A 16,595-nucleotide genomic window follows, 5' to 3' on the forward strand; every position below is an offset into this window, starting at 1 on the left:
CAGGAAACGGGTACAAGTGCGGCAGAGTATGGAGGAATCTCGGTGTCGGCGGTGACGAACACACGACTGGAAGTGTCATCAGTATCTTCAAAAACGTTGGTGCCGAATGGCGACAGCGCGAGTTCAGCACGGCCACAATCTATAACGGCATGATGAGAGGACAGAAAATCCCAGCCTAAAATCATGGCATGGGAGCAGCGAGGCAGAACAACGAACTCAATATGGTATAAAGCGCCGCTTATAACAACACGCACTGTACACTTCCCTAAGGGTTCAATCGGCGCAACGCTTGCTGTACGTAATGAAATGGCTGAATAAGTCGTCGCGACTTTTCTAAGGGTAAGACAAAGCTGGTCCGAAATCACTGATATTGCTGCTCCCGTGTCTACAAGCGCATGAACGGCAATGTCTTCTGCATAAATTTCAAGGACGTTCGCAGGAAATAAATGAGGCCTTGAGGAGTTCGCTGAGATCGCAGTTCTTGCCTCCGGAACTGCGGTCCTTAGTTTTCCTCTCGGATAGCTTCAGGACGACGGATAAGCGGCGACAGAGAACGCCGACGAGGAGACGGAGACCGACGGGTATTGAAGGGTCGGGAAAGAGGAGACGAGGCTTCGAGGGGCTGAGCGGCAGGAGCAGAACAGGACGGAAAGTCGAAACCGTTACTTTGTGCTCTCGGAGAATCCGAAGGATACCATCCACGCCGGCGGCAAAGCCGTGCTACATGCCCAGGTAGGCCACACGAATAACAGATAGGCCGATTGTCATGGGTGCGCCATGGATTGAGAATAGCGGGCGTAGACTGTTGGAAATATTGGCGAGGTGGGCGCACGGGCTGCTGTGGCGGCCAATAGCTGCTTGGGGGGCAGGAGAATATGTTGTAGCTGCCTGCGGAGGTGAAGGAAAGGCGCTGGTAAGTCTGGATTGGTTACCTGCAGAAGGAGGCCTTGGATTAGCGACAACGGCAGCGTACGTAAGCGGCACAGGCGTAGGAGGCGGTTGATGAGCAAGTGGTACTGCGTTAGCGACTTGTTCTTGTATCAGGTGACGGAGATCTGGAGACAAGCGCGGCTCTGAGGCTGGAGCGACTGGCAGAAGAGAGAGTTGGCGCGCCACTTCTCGTACAAATTGCTTGATGCTGTCGAAAATTTCCGAACTGCAAGGAGTAGAAGTGACACCATCACTCAGAGCTGAAAGCGCGACGTCCGGAGCGAGAGCTCGGCGCGTAGAAAGCCGCTGTTTGCGCAGCTCCTCATAGCTCTGGCAAAGCGTTATGATGTCGTTGACCGTCTGAGGATTCCTTGCCAAGAGCATCTGGAAGGCGTCGTCTTCTATGCCTTTCAAGATGTTCTTGACCTTGTTATCTTCGGTCATATCTGGGTCTATACGCCGGCAGATGTCAACTACATCTTCAATGTAGCTCGTAAAAGTTTCGCCCTTTTGTTGGGCACGACAGCGAAGCTGTTGTTCAGCCCGAAGTTTGCGCACAGCAGGGCGACCGAATACTTCTTGAAGTGCCGTTCGGAATGCTGACCAGGTGGAAAAGTCAGCCTCATGGTTGCGGAACCAAAGATGGGCGACCCCGGAAAGGTAGAATGGGACGTAGCCAAGCTTGTCAGCTTCAGACCATTTGTTGTGGGCACTCACTCGGTTGTATGACGACAGCCAGTCCTCTACGTCATTATCGTCAGTTCCATTGAATATGGGAGGATCCCGTTGGCGAGGCGCACCAGGGCAGACGACTGGAGGCGGTGCCATGGGTGGCGCGGTAGGGCTAGTCTCCTCAGGCATGGGAGATGTGACAGGGATCGTCCGGCTTCGGAGTTCCAGTTTGGCAATAAGTCCAGCACCTTCCACCAAATGTCGCGAAGCACTTTGAGCAGTAAGCGTTCGCTACTAGAACGTTGGAGCAGCGAGAGGTAGTGTAGCCGACCGAGCACCGAAACAAGGTTGTTCTTTCTCGTCGTCGTTGTCTCTGTCCTAGCCACAGCCCCACTGCTCCCTATATTACAGTGCAATATATTAATTCACTTATAACATCACGGCACATATTTCAGTTTGCAAATTGTAGCCAGTGAGTTTGAAAGACATATTCACTTGAAATTAATTTCCAGGATGACACCAGTTCCGAGATTTTTCCATAAATGAGGGAGAAATACGGTTACTCCGGTTATTCCGGTTACTTTTGTGCTTCAATGCATAACAGTGCGTTTTGTTAAAAAAAGTAAGTGCTACAGCAGTGCATTTCTACAACCAGTTTGATGGCATGTGTCTCATTGCTGGTTACATTCTGGAAATTTATTCTAAGTGCATGCACCTTGTAAGATTACCGGCTACAATTCGTAAAAACTTTATTAGGAACTGAGTTTTTGTTAATCAGCTGACTATGGTTTCTTGATTTCTCATGGAAGTAATGTTTGGCACTCTGTATCTAGAATTATGTTAGCTGCAACAGCCAGTCTTTAATAAATTCCATGAAACTTAAAGATAACCACCCTGCATATCAGGTCTCAGTTGAGTGCTGTGGGCTCAAGCACATCGCACCATGGTTATAGTACCACTGGCTACCCAATAGAGAAAGGAAGTAACTTTTTTGAGCGTTCTTATTTACAGTCATGTCAGTCTGCTTGTACATTTATTTATTTAGATATATATTTTTAAAATGTATTTCTTTTGGGAAATGTGTTTTACTTGAGGGCCACACAGACTACATCTTCAGTATTCAATTTTGTTATAGTGTCAAGCTGCAGAAAGTTTCTACTTTTAGTTTTTAAGAAGTTTCTGATGTTCTCAAACTACAATTGGTTGTACATTTACACATATGTTTGGTTACAAATAAACAGTTCACCTAGAAAAATGGTTTTTGTCTGCATCAGTTCAGCACTCTTGATTTTGTGGAGGACCATTCACTGTGACAATGGAAGAAAGTGGCATAATAGTACTGCTAGCAGCTTTACAATATGGTTTATTACAGGCAATCTAGGAGCGTGCTTTTGAGCCCAGGGTGACAGAGGCCTGCGATACAAAACACCTCTATTTATATTTTATCCCTATCCTCTCACAGCAAACATACCAACGTGACATCAAAGGTAATTATATGCAACGTAGCTCAGCAGTATTTTAAGGAAAGTGCAGGTTTAAACTGCTAAATGCCCAGTGGGGCATGAAGTGCTTTCAACATCATTTGAGTGTGGATATTCAAGAGATCTGCAACAATTCTTCCATGGGCTTTCAATATTGACGAACAACACATTTCAACAATACCTCAAAAGGCTTTCAATTTTGAGACTCAACACATCTTCAACAATGCTTCAATGGCCTTTCAACATTGACAAACAACACATTTCAACAATACCTCAATGGGCTTTCAACATTGACAAACAACACATCTTCAACAATGCTTCAATGGGCTTTCAACATTGAAACACACCATAGTTTCAACGATATGCCAATGATCTTTCAAATTGAGAGACCACAATGATGTTTGGACAAAATGTCGCGGGCCAATTATCCACACTTGTCAACAATTTCCTCAATGATATTTCAACCATTCCCCAATGATCTTTCAAGGTCATTTGTTGACGGTGAACAATGATATTTTAATCACCTTTCAACCATTTTTTGTAAGGGGTTGCCTACCTTGTGATTGTTAGGGCCATCCATATACGTACATACATGTATGGATGTATGCATGCATGCATATAAGAACGGGTCCCTCCCCAGGTCTGGCCGTATTGAGCTGACAAGCGCAGAGCATACAATGTGCGCTAACGATCCTGCCCGCTAAATATTGCTTCGCTACGCGCCGCCACAATATTGGAAATTTCAAACTACAAGCTGTTTGTCCTGCCACAAGCGGCCGCCGTGCTTAAGGCCGGAAGGCAACGTACACGTGCTAGTGCGCCTACGTACACGTGTTTGGGTTGTGACGTCACTCTAGTTACACGTGACCTCGAGAATTATTAAAGGCACCATCTCTTATTTCTTTATTCTGTTGCTTGAATAGACGAATTAAAGTTTAGAGAAATAATAAAAGACACAAACCGAATGTTTCCGTGTTTTTATTTATTTATTTATTTATTCGCAATACCTTATAAATACCCATTGTAGGGCATTGAGTAAGGGGGCAACAGTAATCGCATAACAGAAAAATAGCAAAGTGTGATATCGTTATACAATAATATGCAACGAATTCAGGTTATCACGGAATCACGGTTTTACGATTGGACATGGATGCCGTGTGACGAGAGAGACCGTTCCGATATGCGATAGTTCTGGGTAGTGGTGATGAGTTAAATGACAGCGTTTGACCATGAATGTGCATGAAACTGAGTGCGTTGTGAATGAGTCGAGATGTGCGCACAGGAGCATGAAGTGGCAAAGAGTGAAAGTTATCACTACAAATGTACTTGTGAAACAGACATAAAAGAACTATGACGCGGCGATCTTCCAGTGACTGAAATGTAAGGTCTTGTTTTATTCGGGTAATGCTCGAAAAATAGTCGTAGTTGCCAGAGATGAATCTGGCTGCCCTATGCTGAACGGATTCTAAAATACGGATTAGACAATCCGGATGTGGTGACCATGTGGATGAAGAGTGTTCTAGTTGTGGGCAAACATAAATAGGATATGCTAATTTTTGTACATTAGAAAGCGCGTTGCGCATGTTTCTACGCAGGTAGCCAAGAGATTTACAAGCTTTGGATGAGGCAGTTGTTACAGGCGTTCTCCAGGATAAACCCGATTAAAGATAAAAGCCGAGATATTTTTACGATAAGGCAGTCGAAACTACGGTATTGTTATTCGAATAGTGAGACACCGACCTAGTACGCTTTCGACTAAACGAGATTAACTTGCATTTGGAGGCATTAAGTGACATCTGCCAGTTGCGCACCATCTATAGGCTAGTTCTGAGTCATTTCGGAGAGTAGAAAGATGATCGAAGCTCTAATATTGCGGCAGATGACGCAGTCGTCAGCGAACAACTTATATGAGGATGATAGGTTTGCGGGAAAGTCGTTGATATGCATTAAAGAGTAATGGAGCTATCACACTACCTTCGGAGACACCGGTTGTGACGTCGTAAAGGTTAGACAAAATTTTGTTGATCACTCTAAATTGCTGACATGAAGACAAGCTACGTAGCCTAGACAGTGTTAATGGATCAACACAAAGGGCAGACAATTTCGAAATCAAACGGCAATGAGGTACAGTATCGAACGCCTTAGAGAAACCAAGAAAGAGGCAATCAGTTTGATCCTTAGTGTTCATGTTAAAGTGAAGGTCACTCGTGAATTCAAATAACCGAGTTTCACATGAGTAGCCTTTTCTGATGCCATGCTGATTAGAGAAAAAAAAGTTATTTGATTCAAGGTAACCATAGATATGAGAAGCTATAATATGTTCAAGTAACTTGCAGCAGATGCATGTTAGTGAAATGGGTCGATAAATACAGGGCGAGTGCTTGTCATCGGATTTAAATTGGGGAACTATGTTACCAATCTTCCAGTCCATGGCCGCTCACCTGATGATAAAGACTGGTTACAAATGAGACACAGAAAGCGACCGGAAATATGACATGTATTCTTCCGTATTTTAGAGTTGATGTGATCAATGCCAGATGAAGTAGGAGCTAAGATTCGTGATGAAGTTCGCGATATCTTCGAGAGTGATGGTGATTGGAGCCATGAAAGGGAACAAATGACAGATTGGAACAATCTTCCTCTGTAAAAATTTTGCACCGCAGCAAGAGAGATGTACTTCCGTGTCGTCTGCATGTTCCCACGTCATGCAGTCGCGCGCGCATGGTGTTCCAGCGCGCGACCATGGTTTGGGATCCGCTTGTGTCTGCCTTAGTCTTCGTGCAGCACTGACCTATACCGCAAGTCAGGTGTGCTCGTGAAGAGCGCACAAAATCTTGTGCTGCGCGAAACGAGACAATCGCGACAGCTCACACGCAACGCCGTCAGCGGAAATGCGCCGCGCCGCAAGAAAGCGGAGAAATAAAATGAAGGCGGGACCCATGGCGTATGCGACACACGTTTCTCGAGCTCCTGTATGGGAGAACGCTGGGAAGGAATTTCTCTTGTGGAGGCTAGACGGGCAAGTGGAGAGAGTGTCTCACTTGGTAATGGAGCTCGCCTGCTTGAATCATGGGTTCGCGGCACTGAAATATTTCCGTCGAAGCTATCGATGAACCGATTGCAAAATATTTTGCGGCAGAACGCTCCCCAGAGGACACGTAACAAGTAACAGCGTACACCTGAAATTTGCTATGTGGCTTGGTGGGGGCCTTTAAGGCCGTTTTTTTTTTTTTTAGTGATTAGAACCTTCCATTTCCTTGTACCCCACTCCGGTGATAACCCTCTTAGGGTTCGTATATGTCTAGATAAATAAAGAACCTTCCGTGTTCGGTCGCCAGACCTCTAACGACCGACAACCGTAGACCTTTTCATTGTATTTTGCACGGTGCTCTTAAGAGAGATAAACGTTATTTGTGAACTAGCAATAGAAAGAAAGATTTCTCCTAGCCCTCAAGTGAGCGGCTTCCTCATTTCAGGATTCCATGGGCTCTCGCTACCACCCTGCATGGCCTGGTCCACCAACTTTCGCTGGTCATCCAGCCCTGGGCAAGACGGCATGGGGCCCTATAACGTAAAACTATTCCAATATGTTTCTATTCCAATCTCCTGACGTCAAATTTGCGCAACCACCAACGCAAGCACCGGGCGGTCACCCGCAGGGTTGTCTGAACAGACCAATCAAACGCTCTCCTCGTTCATAGGAGGTCCCTTTTGTTTGCTTGAAACACGAATAACATTGCATACACTGAGCGGCTTGTATCTAATTAGCTGACAAGAGGCGAGGAGAACGCTCAAGTAGAGAGGGATTCTATGGGGCCGAGCCACTGCACTGAAACTCAATAACCGGATGAAGAGGGTGGTGCCGGCGTCTACGATTGGTCGGCTTTCCCTTACTTAGCTTGCGGTGGCTGGTCGAAAATCGCGGCGGCATGCAACGGAAGCTCAAGAATGACGCTAAAACGGACCCTTAGCAAAGAAGAGTTGGCCGAATGAGGGGGCAACGTGCCGAAAGTGCTCGAAAACGTTACACGTCCACGCAAGAAGCTTTATTATGCGCAAATACACCCATGCTCTCCGGCCGGCAGGTGCGAGTAACCAGCGACTGAGCGATCGGCGGCAGCCATCTTTAATTCCTTTCGAAACGGGGCAGCCTGCAGCTATTCCGAAGAAAATTCAGTTTTGTTCGGCATATTAATCCATCTTTATCGCGCACACGTCACTTTGACGCGGTGAGTTCTTGCGGTTTTGTGACGTCACGTGACAGGCAGGTGAAGTGGGTGCAGCCTGAAAACGTTTTACCGATAGCCGAAGGCTAATGGCGAAAAGGGGTCGAATCAGAAATAACTGTTTTTCCTTTTTCTGTCAAATCATGTATAATCAGTGTGTACACATATCAGATGGGATGGTATCGCGGTTTTCGTGACGTCGCGTGGCAGACAGGTGAAGTGGGGGTGGTCGAAAAAAGTTTTTGACCAATCGTGGAGGACTGATAGCAGAATTGGAATAGAGAAGTTTGGAATAGTTTTACGTTATGGGCGCCCATGGCCTCCCACCACGTTCTTTGCTTTCAACTTTGTTATTTGCGTTGAACAGTTCGGTAACGTTTGCTTGGCCACACGCTATATGTGTGTGTGCGTATGAGTTTGCCGAACAGACTCACAAATTGAGTGTTGGCTCTTCATGCTGGTACAGGTTGAGCGCGGCCACGGGAACCGCTCTAGTGCAAATTGGCCGCTTGTTCACGAGTGGCGTCGATTCGCCAGACGCCCAAAGGCGGGCGCGGCTGTGCGAGACGATAGACTCAGGAGTGCTTGACGCAAATTTCACGCTAGAAGCGGACGTGGTGGTGCAGCGCGCCACCGGAGCGACGCGCAGGCGATCTGCCGCCACCTGGCCGTCTTCACGGCAGCGAGACAGAGAGTTTGCGGCCGAGTGAAAACGGCCGATGATGGGCGCCGCTGCCGCCTCGGCGGAAAGACTGACGCGTGAGGAGGCAAGGAGCGGGGCGTTGCCCATCGTGCTGTACCCAAAGCGAGCGCCCACGTCACGTGATTTTGGAGGCGGAGTCTCCGCCAGCCAATGGGCGTGCGCAACATTGGACCGCAGCGCGCGCGGTCCCCGGGGGATCCGAGTCGCGCGTGCGCGTGCGATGATGCTGCTGCGCAGGTGGACCTGAGGATGCGCGACCCCCCCGGCTGGGTCCGCTGCTGCGCGCTGCTGCTGCTGCTGCCGTGCGCGGTGCGGGGCTGCTCGCCGGGACCCGGCGGCGGCCGCCGGCGCAGCCCGCGCAAGCTGACGCCGCTGGTGTTCAAGCAGCACGTTCCCAACGTGCCCGAGAACATGCTGGCGGCCAGCGGACTGCCCGAAGGACGCGTGGACCGCGGTCACAAAAGGTTCAGAGACCTCGTGCCCAATTACAATGCGGATATTGTCTTCAAGGACGAAGAAGGAACCGGCGCCGACAGGCTCATGACGCAGGTGAGCCGACTGCTTGCCATGTCTCGCGTGCGCTGCACGTGAATCCGCTGAGAGTCTCCACCTGTGTCGCGTTTGCCGTCCGCGCTGGCGGGCAGCATTTGCCGCCAAACGGAAACACGGGGCTCACGTACGAAAACATTACCGGCGACTTGAACGTAACAATGACGCGTGTATTAGAGTAACTAGATCGATAATGGGATTGGTGGTTTTTTTAATAAATGAGTGTCGACAGTGTAGTAAACACCTTAGGCAGATGATCGACAAACTGTTGCTGTACCACTTCCAAAGCCGATATGTGTCACCCACGTGGAAAACAGTTATCGAACAATAAATATTTCAATACCCATCACGCAAGGGAGATCCTTACCTTATTTACGAACTTAAAGTCAGTGAGACGTAGCGCTCATAATTTTACCGCCAAATTTTCTGTTTTTACCCGCGTAGCCAGCAGGAGGGCGACGCTTTCAGTGACTTTGGTTCATTTACCACGATAGCGGTTACCGTTGTTTTTTGTTTTTGTTTTTTTTTACTCCCTGTGGTCTTACTGCGCTGTATTCCGCAACAGGAAGTGCTTGGCAAGAATTCTACCAAGGAAAAAGTCGCAGTGCCCCGCGAGGATTCAAAACCACAGTTTCGACCTCTTCGGCCATGTTTCGACGCCCGAGTTACACGGTGAAGCTTGCAAAACATATTTCGCCAGGTTTTGCGGTTTATCCAGTGCCGATGTAAACAAGATCAGCGCTATGTGAAGCGAAAGTCACGAGGGAACGAATCCGCAAGCGAAGGCTCCAAGCGCATGTGATGCTGTTGCGTGGAATGTTGCACGAGCTGTTGTGTCCCATTATGGGGCAGCCAAAACATTGCTCTCGCTCGTGGCTATTAAACACAGGCCCCTCCTTGCCATTCTTGTTGCCAGTTGTTCGCATACAGGTCTGCGTCATAGCACACGTTTATTTACCAGCCTCCTACAGCCGTACGGTCACGCGTCACGACGGCACATTATGATGGATATTAACGCTAAATGCTACTTAGACATTGGGAAATTAGAGCGCAGATACAATCTCCTTCTACAGTGTCACAGCTTTTCTTGTTTTTTACTTGGACCACTTGAAAGACAGGAAGCCTATGAATGCTACCAGAATCACGTCAATACAGATTATTTACGTGCCAAGGCGGGCATCATTTGCATGAGAAACGAAAGCAATTCATTGCAGGGGCACTAAAGGCACATATTAAGTCAAGCTAAAGTGATAGATTAGTGCTCAAGAATCTCTAACGTGTCAATATTATCACGAACAGAGCCTTAACAATGGAGAAATTGAGGTAAATGCGGGACATGATTAGAGAATCAGCCGGCACATTCAAGTAATTGCCCGATGACGAAAGCACTCATGAGTTAAATTCCGTCACTAGTACTCAACCACTCGTTCCACAAAACATCCTTGTATTGTGCTACAAGACGAAATAAACTCTACTTGTCCAGTTCTGTCTCACTTTTTGAAAAAAAGAACTCATTGAAATTTCCCTCGACGACGATGCGGACGGTCGAAAGGTTTCGTTTTCGCTCCACTCCGCGCCGCCCACGCTTTCGTGTTTCAGTAGTTATCGCGTAGTGCTGCACTGATATTGATAGCTCGCGAAACTCGGACGACTGCATCAACTTGATGCGATGTCGGGCGTTGCCTGAACGGTCTGCGCCACTTGACTGAAAAGAACGTCCAACGGCGAATCCGACGCTGTGTCGTGGCTCGGTGACGCCGTCTGTCGGGCGCCGTTTTACTCACCGACGCCAGCAAAGGGCAGTAATGGCGTATGCAACGTCACCACTCCCTCCCCCCCTCCCCCCCCCGGTTGGGTGGCGAGAGATTTGAATTTCGAAAAAGGTATTCGGACCCTTCAGATGCAATTTTCTCGTAAACTGAATGTCTTCTTGGCGAGAAACAAGCGTTGCGAGGTTCGAACAGTCCGAGGTTCGAGGTTCGAATCGTATTCGAACAGTCCAAGTCGACTTAGTATTTGCCTTTAGTGTCCCTTCAAGCAATAAACTAATTGCAATAAATAACTTGTCCCTCAGAGATTTTGCAGCACATGTTTGTATATAAATGTCGGTGGCGAAGTCGTTTCACATCGGCCACGTAAACGGGAATCCTCAAGAAATTCCTTCAATTTACCAGATGCAGCACCGCGTATATAGCGCGCCTTGCAGTGAAGCAGCCCTTTCCACAAGCGTAGTGCCTCTTTTCTAATGGGCGCACAGCTTCGTATTGCACACGCTTTGGCGGGAGCCGCGTTCCGCAATGCGTAATCAGGTGAATTGAACGAATGATTTGATGTTGCTTAGTTAGGCTATATTGAAATGTAGAAACACAAAACTACATTTTTATGATGATTCGGCCTATAGTATGGAATAGCAGAGGAATCACAGCAAAGTATTTTATGGTTCAATGTAAAGGGACGTGTCCAATGTGGCTCACGCGCCCCCAAGAAGGTGGCCAGCATGTTATAAGGGTTTTGTAGCACCACGTAAAGGTGCTGTTTTGCACACAGGCAATAATTCCAGGTGCCCTATGACGTAAAACTATTCCAATCTGTCTTTATTCCAATCTCTTCACGTCAAATTTACGTAACCGCCGACCCGCAACGTTGCCTGAACAGCGTAATCAAACGCTCTCCTCGTTTGTAGGAGGTCACTTTCTTTGCGTTCAAAACGAACAAAATTGCCTGCATTGAGCGCGTTTTCTTATCTAATTGCACTGAAATACGTGCAAGAGGAGTTAATTACATCGAAGGTTGTCATCTTTACGGACTCCCGTGCTGCCCTTAGCAGGTTACAACGCAGTGAGCTTGATTGTCCACTTGTGCGCAGCATTACTGACTCTGCGAGCAAAATTACATCACGTGGGGTATCTCTCGTTGCTCAATGGATACCTTCACACGTAGTAATCGCCGGAAGTGAAGAGGCTGATCGGCTCACATCGAGTTGCGTTCTTAACAACTGTGACTGCCCAGAAATTTGTGCAAGCTTGATGACGCTCGTCTGCTGATTCGTCGCCACCTGCTCAAGCAGCATCCACATCAGCGCGTCGCAAATGGAACGTTCCCTCTCCGTGTTCGTGGTCGAGGCTTGCCTCGACACGCTGAGCACAACTGCTCAAGCTGAGGGTTGGTTGCGTGAACGTGCACAAACGTTTATACAGACAAGGGCATGTGGAAAGTGCATTGTATACAGTCAGCGGCAAAAGTTTACGGGATGCGGTTTCCCCTTCAAATGTGCATTCCTGCACTACTAAGGCACGACACTTCGTATTTAATGAATCACTGTTTAAGTGGCGAAGGCTACTACATGCTGGAACATTTAATTCGACGCTGTGTGACCACGCTTCGCGAGAATTCAGCTTCTTGGCAGATCCTGCGTCCCGTAAACTTTTGCGGTTGACTGTACGTCTTGTGGGTGCTACGAGACACTTCAGCACCTTATATTTGACTCGCGAACTACGTCTCATTTCATTACAGCAAACCTAATGACACACGATAAAACAAAAACAACGAAGCAGCTCGCACTCGCAATACCGATTGAAGAAGGAGCAATAAGAACACGCCGTATTTTTGTGTTCTACCGATCGCGTAGAATACGAAAACACCGGCGGCGCCAGCGCCGTCTTCATAATTGTGCAGCCACTGTCGCCTCCGTGATTCCAACAATAATAACCACTACAGCAGGTTGCGGGCCATTTTGGGCCAAACTACATACATATGTTGCGAGACAAGAAGAAACATTGACAGGCTCATATTGTATGCTATAATTTAGGGCGTAAAAAAATTACATGTAGTATTTTTGCTTTTGAATCGCTTACGCCGCATGCAGTCAGCAAAAGCATGACCTTCAAGATCTGAACATTTTGCTCTGAGAAATCTATCGCTGGGGTGTGATTTTAACGATTTCAATTTCGGTCACTGGCCTTGAAGCCCTAAATGACGTTATGCGCAGCCGTTACCTGTACTACCTGCGCCGTCACGTCGTTTCTCATTGAAGTAACTTGCTGCAGTCGTTTAAATGTAGTCCAGAAACTGTCGAAACGACCTCCTAGGTACACATGTGCAGTGGGTGATGTTTCCGTGCGCTTCATAACTGTGTCCGTCGCACAGCAATAAATATACGATGATTTTTTATTTTACCCGTGAGGCGCAGGTTACGCTTATGTGTTTCGTATGTTGCTTTTGTGGTGGTGTGCTTATTGTGCGCGGATCGCGCTCATGTCGTCCGTGCCTTCTTTGTGCTTTGTTTGACCAACGAAGATTCCTCGAAAAAAGAAAGCTTCACGTTTCTGCAGCATGAATTTGTCGCATTTGAGTGGTGTGCGCCAGAAATGTGCGGCGGCGTTCGATATGTTCCCACCCCATGTGTTGCAGTCATTGCATTCCAGCAAATAGATATGACGCGGCTGCTAACGCGCAGTTTTGCTTAGTGTTTCTTGGTTATCTTTGTGCTTTACCTGCATATGCGATAGAAACCACAACACCCTCTTCCATTATATTACTTTGGTTTTTCTAATTTCGATTAGTGTCATGCTCGCCTTCGTCAATGAGTGTCTTTTTAACAATGCTCTTGCTTGATAGTAAAAAAACCTGTGAAGTGGGGCTGAAATAATCAGGCTTTTTATTCCTCGAAAAGTGCGTGAGCATTAGTTTTAGAAGAACTTAGTGTCACAGCTCTGTACATCGAACTAAAAACAAAATATCTAAATGTTTTACAGTGCGTGAATCTTACTATGATGTGTCAATATCTCAGTACGCTCTCAGTGCTGAGGGCCCACAGCACTGAGAGAAAGCACATATTTGCCCCTAACGTGGTGCGAGGCCGGCCTACTTTAACGGTAAATGCAATTGTCCAATTCGCTTTGAAGTAATGTACATCACTTTTTCATATCATTTGTTCAATGTACAAAATTTTCCATGGGTGCACTGTTGCCTTCCCAAGTTAGAAACACACTTTGAGATATTATTCCACAGTATTCAATCCCTTCTCTTGAATGTTTATAGAGTGCAAATATAGAGCCATTCTTTGACAGGAAGCACTTTAGCTTCATTATATGTCCTATGAACGTTCCTTTATAGAATTCAGTATATATGTCATATGATGGCACATTTTTATAACGGGAATAGAGATCCAGTCTATAGACAGGCTGTATTAGAAGTTGTGAAAACATTCTATAAACATTTTTCTATAGAATTTGGTGCATAAGATGTCAATACGACCTCTATAGAACGTTTATGGAGGGTGGATGTAGAGCCATTCTATAGAAAGGCCGCATTAGAAGTTCTGAAAGTGTTCGATAAACATTTTTCTATAGAATTTCGTACATAATACGTCAATACGACCTCCATAGAACGTTTCTGAAAACGTTCTACAAACATTTTTTCTATAGAATTTGGTACATAAGATGACAATACCACCTCTATAGAACGTTTATGGAGGGTGAATGTAGAGCCGTTCTACATACAGGCCGCATTACAAGTTTTGAAAACTTTCTATAAACATTGTTCTATAGAATGGTGCACACATGATGGCAATCAACCCTCTATAGGCCGCTTATAGAGAGTGAACGGAGTCAGTCTATAGACAAGCCGCATTAGAAGTGTTAAAAACTTTCTACAGACATTATTTTATAGAATTTAGGACATCTGGTATCAATACACCCTCTACAGAACATTTATAGAGGGCGAATGATGACCCATTCTATAGACAGGTCGTGTTAGAAGTTTTAAAGAGATTGTGTGAAAATTACTTTATAGAATTCAGTACATATGGTTTCAATACACCCTCTATTGCACATCTCTTGTGTGTGTGAAATGACTGGTTTCTACAGACAGGTTTCTTTAGACTTCTTATAGAGATCTTATGCAGACGGCTCTATAGATCGCGAGTTCCTATAGAGTCCCTTTTGACTCCATAGGAACTCATTATGAGTTCTAAAGGAACTCTAAATCCATTTTCATAAGGGTAGACTGCTGTTTTGAATGAAGATTTATCTGTGATGTGAATAAGGGAAGCAGGAATATAGTTGCAGTATACACTTGTGCGGAGAAAAAAAGAATCGTGGTACTTATCTGATCGCTCAGCAGGATGGGACGGCAACTTAATATCTGCGGTCAGATCGGGATTAAACGCAGAGAGATGCCGTGATAAGTTGATTTTTCAGCACGTGATTGGAGGGATAAACTTTGTCGAATAGTCAAAGGTGAGCACATTTGTGGCGTAATGAAAGGCCTGGCAGAGTTATGTTCACCCCTCCCCGCACATGTTACACTGGAATGGCGGCAATAGTTGGATAAAATAACGCGAGCTGCTCGATTTTGAGTCGCTTGAAGGGCAATGCTTAGTGATATTGATGGTTATCCCAAATAACAGATGCGTCTTCTAGTTTTCAACTAACTAGGCTGTTGTAGAGTGTCAGTTTTATAGAAGTAGCAATAGCAGAAAAATTACGAATATATCATGAAATGCGATTAGCAGAAACAGTAATATAATTTGTATGCACATTACATCACATATAATTAGTTATGCGAAAGCCAAGATATTTGTGAGCCTTGACTGATGCTAGCAAATTGTCACTCAGTATATATCTAAGCTGATTGCCCTTTCTGACCGTACGCCATATGCGAATCGATTTACACTCCTAGCGTTGTGCTTCATAAGCCATTTGTCAGGCCAGAGTCACACATTCTAAAGATCCTCTTGCAGATATATGAATCTTCAGGGTTAGTGATGAGGAGGCATATTACACAATTATTTGCGAACAGATTAACTTATGATGACGTTACAGAGTTAGGGAGATAATATAAATGAAGAATAGGAAAGGGCCTCAAGGCGGATGGATACTTGTGGCACTCCGGATGTAACTGGTGACGAAGCAGATGAACAGTTATTGGCTGCGACGTATGGAGCTAGATCGGAAAGAAACTCCTTATTCCAAGAAACCACATTTTGATCTCTATTAAGCAGATGATTTATGGATAAACAGGTCATGACATTCAGTTTGGAAAGCATTGGTAAAATCTAAACAAAATACAGCCAATATCTTGATCCAAGGCATCAACAAATCATGAGTAAAATAAAGAAGTTGAACATCACGTGCAAACGCTTTTCTAAAACAGCGTTGAGATAAGTGGAAGAACGAGTTACTTTCCAGGAAATCTACGAGGTGAAAATATATTACGTGTTCTAAAAGTTTCCATTGAATTCTAGTTAATGAGAGGGGGCGGTAGTGTTCGCGACAATCCGCCTTACCTAGTTTAAGGTAACGCGGATTGTCAGCTTCCATCAGCTTTCGCTGCCATTCCATCTTCACAGAGTGGAATGTTTGCAATTTGTTTCTAGTGTCTGATGATAGGAGTTGATGTGTTTAAATGGACGATTTAGTAAAGACAGTGGTTGATGTTGCATTGAGACTCTTTATTTTGTCAGGGTAGTCAAGATTGCTTTATGAATGCTGAGTGGTTCGACTGCCACCCTGGAGCGGTTCTTGGCTAGATTGAAATCAGTGCACATCCGGTGATGCGTGGTAGGTATCATGGTGTCCGCACCTTCGAAGCCGTTCCTCCGGTCCTTCGGATACCTCCGCTGCCGTATTGCGTTGCGAGTCTGGCGTTGCTGCTCATTCGGCGGTGCCCGGCCTTGCGATTGTAATTTTTGTTGAGCATCGCGGGAACGTTCTTCGTCGGCGGTCGTTTCGCGTCGCCGCCGTTTAAATTCTCGTTGCTGTTCCCTCCGGCGCTCCTCGTATACATGTTCTTCTTCGGGTGTACGAACTATACGTGTCCGCCCCATCGATAACGCAACTGTTGAATGGCTCACAGTCCCTTAGGGCTCATTCACACGGGCGACTGACAGTGGTCGCGCGATCAAGTTGCCCGCAAAGCGACCAGTCGCAAACGGTCGGAAATGGTTGCTTTTCTTGAAAAGCGACCATTTTGGGCTAGTCGCTCGCTCCTTGATTTTTCAGTCGGGCGACCGTGGTCGTAAAACTGATCAAC

At 46.2% G+C, this 16,595-nt stretch overlaps 1 protein-coding gene across 1 annotated transcript in view; it reads left to right on the forward strand.

Moving 5' to 3' along the window:
* The first annotated feature begins 8,217 nt into the window (after positions 1-8,217).
* hh (hedgehog signaling protein) overlaps positions 8,218-16,595 on the forward strand; it is a 216,138-nt gene continuing 207,760 nt past the window's right edge. The window contains exon 1 of the mRNA XM_075693901.1: positions 8,218-8,561. Within this exon, the coding sequence (XP_075550016.1) occupies positions 8,262-8,561 (300 nt within the window). The 5' untranslated portion in view covers positions 8,218-8,261. The remainder of the gene's footprint in view (positions 8,562-16,595) is intronic.

This window comes from Dermacentor variabilis, chromosome 5 (assembly GCF_050947875.1).
Source record: "Dermacentor variabilis isolate Ectoservices chromosome 5, ASM5094787v1, whole genome shotgun sequence".
Taxonomy (NCBI): domain Eukaryota; kingdom Metazoa; phylum Arthropoda; class Arachnida; order Ixodida; family Ixodidae; genus Dermacentor; species Dermacentor variabilis.